This window comes from Cavia porcellus, unplaced genomic scaffold (genome assembly GCF_034190915.1).
Source record: "Cavia porcellus strain 051 isolate PalLab524CR breed Dunkin Hartley unplaced genomic scaffold, mCavPor4.1 scaffold_3, whole genome shotgun sequence".
NCBI classification, from domain to species: domain Eukaryota; kingdom Metazoa; phylum Chordata; class Mammalia; order Rodentia; family Caviidae; genus Cavia; species Cavia porcellus.
In genome coordinates, this window is record NW_026947486.1 from 81716772 (window position 1) to 81725763 (window position 8992).

An 8992-nucleotide genomic window follows, 5' to 3' on the forward strand; every position below is an offset into this window, starting at 1 on the left:
CTATGTGCTCCCAGCCAGGAGGACACCAAGCACACTTTTGAGCAAAGCACATGCCTGTGCTTCTGCCACCTTTCCACTCACCCAGGACTCCTCTCTTGGGGAGCCGCTCTCACAGTCCTGTGTTGCCACTGAACTCCTTAGTGTGGATGAGACCCAGCCAGGCGCGCACATGGTGTCCTCTCACCAGGAAACTGCCTGCTCTCTCTGGCACACAGTAGAGGTTCCCAAATGACACAACACTCTTGAGGTAGCAATTGCCCAGCTTCCGGGAAAAGAGAATTAAGTATTAAATATGGGTCCTTCATAACTCACCATAGCATGTAGAAGACTGATTTCCAAGGCCTCTTCAGGTTAACTGAAGAAGACATTTCGTCATAGGAGTCCTCATCATCATTGTGTTGAAATGACCTTAGCTCTGCACAATTTATCCAGGTGTAAGAAACACCGTAAAGATTAGGAGAACACCAATGTTAAGAACACACAACTTTATTGCAAATACCAGTGCCATGAGCACTATGATGGAATAGAGAAACAGTTTTGGGAACAACAACAAAAAAAAACTCAAAGCACAATCTGCGTCTTCAAACAGGACAGCATCCTAGAGAAGCTCTTACTCCTCCTCAGTGACAGCGTGGTCCTGAGAATCAGGAGGTGAGCTCCCGAGCAGAGCTTCCCTCACAGCTTTCCGGTATTTGGCTCTTCGATTGTTAAACCAAACCTGAGGGCAGAGGGGAAAACTGACAGGGTTAGTACACAGGAATCAGTGTCATAAAGAAACAAACAAACCAACCATAAAACTTCCTATGCAACTGACACTTAAGACTGCAGGAGGCAAGCTTCTTTCTTCAGACTGGAACAGCTTAGGGGACTGAGGGTGGACATCACAGGGGGAAAAAGGCCCAGTCTGCACAGGGCCGTGAGTTCCATCTGAAGGTCAGCACAATAAAAATAACTGTAGGTACATAATCACACCTCTTCTTCCACATCCTTAGTGAGCACCGGCTCCATGCCCTGGGCAGGAACAGAACAGGAACATCTGCCCTGTGCTCCCCAGCTCAATATTCCTGAATGGTTTCTTCCAGCTGTGGGACATAGGCCAATGAAAAGTGGCTCCAGTGATGGGTTAGAACTCCAGGGCTCCTAAGAGATAAAGCAACTTAGCAGCCTGACTGCTGACCTGATGCTGGCCAGCTGGCTCCTGCTCGGAAGGAGGAGCTCCACTAGGTGTGGGGGCTTTAGCATGTCACCCTGAGATCTGTAGTTAATATCCTAAGCAGAGAGACAGCTCCCAGTTTGGCAATCCCACCTTAGTGAGAAGGAAAGTACCGGCAGGATGGAATATGTGGGCCATTTTGAAAGAGGCTCCACTCAAGGAAAGGTCAGGGCCCTCCATCCCATGTAGCCCTTTGACGGCTAAAGGCAGTCAGTGGGACAGGGAGCCTGGACAGTGCTTTGACTTGTACCTGTACAATAGGGCGAGTTGACAACCCATCATTCCAAGTGAACTAAAACTCCCAAGTCCTTGGCATTCAAGGTTTTAGGAGGAAAACATAACCATAGTAACCAACATTCTATTTTCTCCCTCCAGTCTGCCACACCCCTAAGACAAAGTCAGCTCACAGCATTTCATCAACTCTTCCAAGTCCTGGATCAGCCTGCCTGGCACCCAAAGTCCCACTGCCCCACCTGGGCAACCATGGCCCGGCCCTGGTCCCAAGACACAAAAGTGAAAGGGCTTCCAGGAAAAGGAGTCCCCAGCAGTGATGAGGAGCAGAAGGGGCCACAGAACTGCTCCTCTCTAAACCTCTGCTACACAGTCCTCTGCAGCCAGACCAACAACTGAGCCATATGTCACTGTGCTCTGGGGCCCTCTAGGACTCCCGGTTCTGCACGATTCACGAGGACTTAAACATTTGTGAAGCTGCAGTACTGCACATGTTAATGACACAAATGGTCTCTTTTCCCTGCCTCACACCTGCCTCCCCACAAGGTTACACCTCTCAAGAAGCCCAGGACAGTAGGGCTGGTGTCCATGGCAGGTACACTGTCCCCTGGTGGCTCCTGCATCTACACAGCAGCATGCACAGTGCAGTGTCACAGGTGAGCTAACATCAGGTCTACATCAAGTACCTCACTTCCTACCAGTGTAAGACCACGCACAGGAGACTGGGACCGCGAATAAGGTTGTCGGGAATTTCAGGTAGCAGAAATGTCACACACTGACAACTTTCCCCTGCTTCACTGATTCGCTGCAGCCCCTGTTCCCTCAGGACTCCAGTCAGAGAGGCCCACAGCCAGAGTGGGGAGAAAGACCCTCCACACCGAGATCGACTGTCTCGGGATTCGTCAGGCACCTGAGAAAATGCTCCCCACGCCCTCTCGGCATATCCAAGCTGGGACAGCCTGTGTGGACCAGGGCTGTGCATTGGGATGTCAGCGCTCAGTGTCCCGCTGTGCTGAGCTGCTTTCCCTGAGCCCCGGCAGCACATGCTCAGCCCATTTCCCCACTGCTCTCTGTCATCCATGCTGCAACAGCGCTGCTGATGAGTTCATCCTTACTTTCTCACACACACCCTGCTGTTCATGTGGTGTCCTGGGCTCTTCCGTCTCACATAGGTTTCCTGTGCCCCAGAACCTACATTCATTCTGCTCAGCATTGTCTCAAGGAGGGCGAGCTCCGTGAAATTATGTCTGGTTCCAGTCAACCCTGAAATGAGGACCCTGCCGCCTATTGTTCTACAAAACCCACTCCCTCAACCATTGCACCATAAAAGAAAAATCACACCTCTGCATGTTAAAAATTATTCTCAAACACGTTTCACTTTCGAATTTAATTGTGAATTTCAAGGCATCATTTGACTGCTTGAATTTCTCTCTATCCATTTCATCTTTCTTGAGTTATCCAAACTTTGTACCATAGCAATGTTTTTCCTCAAAGCATTCTTGATATCGATTTTTAAACCTACACTCCTAGAGCCACTACTCAGTCATCCTCTATTTGAGAAAGATTTTCACATGGAAATTGCACTGTAGGCAGAGAAGGGTAAATTGTGACTTTCTCCTCTCTCCTGACCTTACCAAAACTTACAAAGAAAAGAAAACCAGGAAACTAACCTTCACACTAACTTCCCTCAACACTTTCAGCTCAACTAGACGTCTGTTACTTGCTCACAGAAGGTTTTCTGTGTGCATTTAGGCTCTCTTCCCAGTATTTATGAATGCTAGCTTTAGAGAAAGAACTCGGTGTTAGGGCCCTAGGCACTGACGTGTGACATCCTGGATTCTACGTCCAGCACCAAAAAGAAAATCAAAGGGCATAAAGACGCAACCATTAAATGATTCTTACCACACTCATGCTTACCTATGTTCTTAGGCTTAGTTTCAAATAGTTGACTACAACGGAACCCTCCATTAACCTTGTCTCCCCCTGGACCTATTTGGATACTTTAAAGGTCAGACTTACCCCCAACATGACTGTATGCCAAAATGCACCCTAAAGCACACCAGTCCTGATTGAGGACAATCTGGTTTAGCAAATCCAGACTTACAAACGTTTTTCAATTACCACGTCAGATATATGCATTTGATTAGGTTGTGAAATGAATTATTTGCTATGTAGGGAATTTGTTATTGTATGTACATTGCAATATTCAGAGCAAAACAATACCTAACCTGAGGTCTTTGCTTTTCTGTGCATAACTTTTACATGCAGTAAGGGATAACAGAACATCTAAACACAATATCACACAGGACGATCAGGAAATATTACTGTCTGCTCTGCAAAAGGTGCACTGCACAAGAGGAAATCACTGAAACACTGTGAGGAAAATGTAGGAAACTATACCAGAACCTGACAGGACATAACACCAAGTACGTGCCCCAGGCCTAAATCCAGTCATTAAATAGGTAGGCCATTAAATAAGGAGTATCTGCACACATGTCCATGTATTAAGGATCTGTCTGATTACACTGCTCTATTTTCTGTGCCCAGATACACATTTCACTGCTCACACAGGACAAGAGAGTCATCTTGATGCTTTGTTTTTCCTTTACAAAAGCATGTTCCCTCTGGTAATGGGAAGGAACCATAAGCCCACGTCTACTCATTTGATATTCTCTCTATGAGTCCTCCTAAGTTCAAATCTTGTTTGCAAGTAAGATAGGACAAGAAATGACACCAGTTTCGCAGCGTCCAGGAAAAGCCATGTCCTGAAACATGATGGAGACTGGCTGCCCTGCCAATGGGCTGTTCTTGGACTTACTGACCTTCACTCTGGATTCAGGCACACTCAGGACGCTTGCCAGCTCCATTCTGTGGAGACAAAACCACAAACGTTCCACGTTCAGTGATCTGGATGAGGCAGGCAGTGTTCTGCACGACTGGAATATCACACACGCACTGTGTAGTGGGCTGCACACTGCAATCACCCTCCCAGTGCCCCAAGAACTTTTTTCTGTTTCCCGAAGAAAAGCCTCTCATCAGCAAGGCTTTCTCTGGTCATACTTATTGCTACCGTTTCATGGATATTTTAATGTATTATATAGAAAAAATAAAACTGAAAGCAAAAATCTATGATAAAAAAGAATAGAAATTTTATGTTATGGAAAATTAAAACAAAAGTTGAAAAACTTCATAGACTAACAATAGTTAAAACATTGGGTATTCTTATCTTCAAAGTAGTTTCACAGACTAAAACACATTGGCAAAACTAATTCTCCAAATGACAATGGACAACACTTTCATTCTGTGAACTAATACAAACTCCTAGTAGAACTGTCTTGTATTGTTTTCTTCCTCTTCCTCACTTTCCCCCTCCCCCACCCTAGCTCCTCTCTCCTTGTGAGAAGCAAGCCTGTAGCACATGAGTATCTGTTCTACCAACTCTTTCTCTGAGGGAATTTGATTTACAATACAAGCCATGCAAGCAAGAAATGCAAAGCCAAGCCTGGTGGTGCATGACTGTAATCCTAGCACTTGGATGCTGAGGCAGAAGTATCTTTGCCAGTTCAAGACCAGTCTGGCTTACAAAGTGAGGCCAAGAACACCATGAACTGTATGCCGAGACCCTATCTCAAAAGTGACAAAAAAGAAGAAGAAGAAGCAGGAGGAAGAGGTGGAGGAGGAGGAGGAAGAAGAAGTTATTAAAAAATTGACAGTTTGGAAGATAACGATTACTGTGAGTCAACGGATCAAGACATTGAAAAGAAATCTACAGGAAGGGAAAAAATATGAAAAGAAATCTACAGGAAGGGAAAAAATATATGCAAAACGCACTTCATACAGACATGCAGTAACATCCCCCAAAGTCAATAACTAAAACACATCCACCAGGATTGGGCATCAGCAAGGGCTCAGTGAGCTATTTCTCCAAAAGAAGCTCGAGGAAGGAGCAGGAAGCAGAAGAAATCACTCTCCAAATTACTACCCTCTACAAATGACTAGCCTCTAAGGGTTATACCACCCACAGGTATGTCCACCACCCCATCATGTGAACCACTAACAAAGGCTGGGAAAACATAAATGTGTTGATCTCAGAGAGAAACTGGAACCCTCAGTCTTCGTGACAAGAAATGTCAGCTTCCACTGCCACTCTGGAAAATGGTGGCTGGAGCCTAAACACAGAAATACACAATTCTATGATTCAGTGTTGACATTTCTGAGCATGTCTCCAAAACACTGAAATCTGGATGTTCACAGTTCTTTGTCAGACAAGTTCACAAAATCAACTATTCACAAAATCAACTTCAATCCAAAGAAATGAGCAACAAGGTGGTTTATATGCAGGGGAATATTTCTTGCCATTTAAAAGGAATGGCCATCACATGCTGAAGCAAGGCTGCACAGTAGGGTTAAATGAACTGAAACAAGCAGGCACAAAAGCACTAACAGGCTGTGGTTGCACTTAGATCCAGTTTCTGAGAACTCAAACTTACAGTCCAAAAATCTACAATCATGATTGTAAGGAACTGAGGGGATGGAGGAAATGGGAGGCGTTTCAGGTGCATAGTTTGCTTTTGTAAGGTGACCAGTGTTCCGGAGATCTGTTTCACAGCAAGGTGAACATAGCTGACACTGCTGACAACTAAACCATGACATGAAAATACCCAGCACTGCTGATGTCTATGCTTCACAGTGGTTCTCACAGCAAAGTCCTAGTGTGTGCGTCTCATACCACAAAATGCAAGCAAAACAAAGTGGAGTCTCCACCAACCAGTTTCCAGCCTGGAAGCACAACAATACTGTAAGAAGATTCTGCACTTGGTTCACAACGCGACATCCACTACAGGTCAAACACAGGCAGGAGAAGAGCCCAGGTGCTCTCAGCTCAAGCGCAGAAAGAGGGCAGCAGGAGAGAGAGAGAAAGTCAGCTGGAACAGGGCCCATTCCCCCTAAAGCCTGGGTGCACCCCCAAGATATCAGCTTACCTCCTGAGACCATCTGGGTACTTCGTATCTTGGAAAGCAGTTTCCAGCACCTCCACCTGCCCGTCTGTGAAGCTAAACTGCCTTCGTTGCCGCCTTGGTCGGCCCCTCTTTCGACCCCCAGCGTCGGCCGGACGCTGCGCAGCCGGCTGCAGTTGCTCGGGCTCAGCTTCATCCTGATCCATGTCGTGTTTGGTGTCACTTCCCTGGCTCACGTGGACCTTTTGGGTCAGAATGTGGCCATCTTCATCGTCGTCATCCAGCTGGCCCTTGAGGGGGTCATCCGCTGCAAAGTCGGCAGCTCCTGCACTGCAGGCAGCACCCTCGGCTGCTGCGGGAACCTCTGGTGCAGGATCCACTTCGACTTCCATTTTCCAGTACTCTGGGCTGAGGGAGCGGATAACACCGTCTTGGTATTCCTCTTCCATGGCCGCCATTTCACGAGGCCTCCTACTCCGCAACCGCGTTTAAAGGCAGAGTCTCTTGGCAACAGCGTCACGGAAAAGGGGTGGAGCCTGAGGTTGCAATTGGTTACAGGAATGTTGCCCCCCCACCTGGAGGGTTCAGTCTGCACGAGCTCTCGTGATGTCTGCCCAAGGCTGTCTGGTTACCACCCCGCCTCAATGCTTCACATCACAGTGTAGCAAAAACAGAAGGGGTGTGGCCAGCAAAGGGGCCAGAGATGGAAAAACAAGTACTGTTATTGGACGTGTGCACAAGAAGCATGCAGCTAGCCGCTAAGCTAGCTCATTGCACTGGATGCATCCCAGAGGCATGTGAGGAAGGGACTGGCTGACCCTGAGGTTGCAATTCGTTACAGGAATGTTGCACCCCACCTGGAGGGTTCAGTGTGCACGAGCTCTCGTGGTGTCTGGTAAAGGCTGTCTGGTTACCACCCCGCCTCCATGCTTCACATCACAGTGTAGCAAAAACACAAGGGGTGGGGCCAGCAAAGGGGCCAGAGATGGAAAAACAAGTACTGTTATTGGACGTGTGCACAAGAAGCATGCAGCTAATCCCAGAGCTAGCTCAATGCACTGGATGCCTCACAGAGGCATGTGAGGAAGGGACTAGCTGGCCCTGTAAGCTGATTAGGAAGTGAAGGGGAGGGGCTGAGAACTCACACTGACACCACATGTCTTCTGGGAATGCTGGGAGACTGCACCCACCACTCACTCCATGCTGCCTGTGAATATCTTAGCATCCTGAAACCTTCTCAGTATCTTGGTCTAAGTATCTCCATATAACTGTATCATCCTTGTGGATACTACGAACAAATGAATTTACAAAGTTCGGTAATGAATTTCTCTTCATCCTAGTTTTAGAAATAAAATGATCAGTTCTGTAAAGGGAACCATCCCTAAACGTCAAGGGCTTCAGAGAAAAATCTAAATGCTTTCCAAGGTCACGGGACTCAAACAGCTGCCACTGCTGAGCTCTGAGGGAATGAAGGATGGAAAGGAGAGTGAACGCAGAGATGAGGGGGAAGTCCCTCTCTGCTCAGGTATGCTTTAGCGCCTCCTGCTGACCTCACAGGAGTGTTACAACTGAGCCAGGGCAAGGGAAGTACAGACTCAGCTTCTCAGCTGGGGAAGCTGTAAGGATTGAGCCCCTTGCTTGGCAATAGGACAGACAGACACAATGGCCTCTCTGGTTTTTGTGGGATTGAGTCCTGTGGTTCTCAAAAGCAGCAGGACCTCTGCTCCACAGGTGCCCCGGCACCCCATGTGCTCCTCAACTAGGAGGACACCAAGCAGGACTGGGTGTGCAGGACCTGGCTGTGCCACTGCCACCTTCCCACTGGCCCGGGAGCTGCCCTTAGGGAGCTGCTCTCAGAGTCCAGGGTTGCCACAGATTCCTCAGCCTGGGTGAAACCCAGCCTGTGGTGTTAGAACACATTGTGTCTTCTAACCAGGGTCCTTCCTGGGCTCCCTTGGACCCAGTGGGGATCCCCAAATGACGGCACACTGATGAGAAAGCCATGGGGCCACAGGGGACAGAGAATTAAGTCTACAATACAGATCATTAAAAACTTTCCATGTGTTGTGGTTTATGTCATTGGCCCCCAGGCCTCATGGGTTTGCATTGTGCATTTATGATGGTTCATTGTCTATCGCTTGGATTGATGATGTCAGTGTTACACCCATCTGGGGGTGGAGCCAGGATGTAATGTAATGGCAAGAAGTAGGTGTGTCTTGCTCTTTTGCGGGTGTTTGCCTTGTTGTTTGCAGCTGCCATGAACTGCGGCTCAGCCATGCCAGCCTGCCATGGAGCCAACTGAGTATGGACTGAAACCTTCAAAAAGTGTAAGAAATAAACCTTTCCTTTCCTAATGTTGGTCATCAGGTATTTTGTCTTAACAACGAGTAAAAAGTAACTAAGACAACATGGCACTAAGAATGTGGATTTCCAAGGCCTTTTGATGGTGGCTCAAGGGAGTGTCTTCATGACAAGAGATCTCATCATCACTCTGATGAAGTCACATTCCCAGGTCAACTGATATTTATATTTTACTCTCCCTAGAGTTGCCAGAAAAATAAACCTACTGAAAACTCATTGTTTATTGGTA

General features: G+C 47.4%; 1 protein-coding gene across 1 annotated transcript; it reads right to left on the reverse strand.

The window, feature by feature from the left end:
* Positions 1-610: 610 nt before the first annotated feature.
* On the reverse strand, positions 611-6860 carry LOC101787932 (homeobox protein Rhox13). Its single transcript, XM_005001823.1, has 3 exons — positions 6427-6860; positions 4267-4312; positions 611-718 (listed from the first exon to the last, which is right to left on the reverse strand). The coding sequence occupies exons 1-3, from the start codon at positions 6858-6860 to the stop codon at positions 611-613; spliced, it is 588 nt and encodes a 195-aa protein (XP_005001880.1).
* Between the last annotated feature and the right edge of the window lie 2132 nt (positions 6861-8992).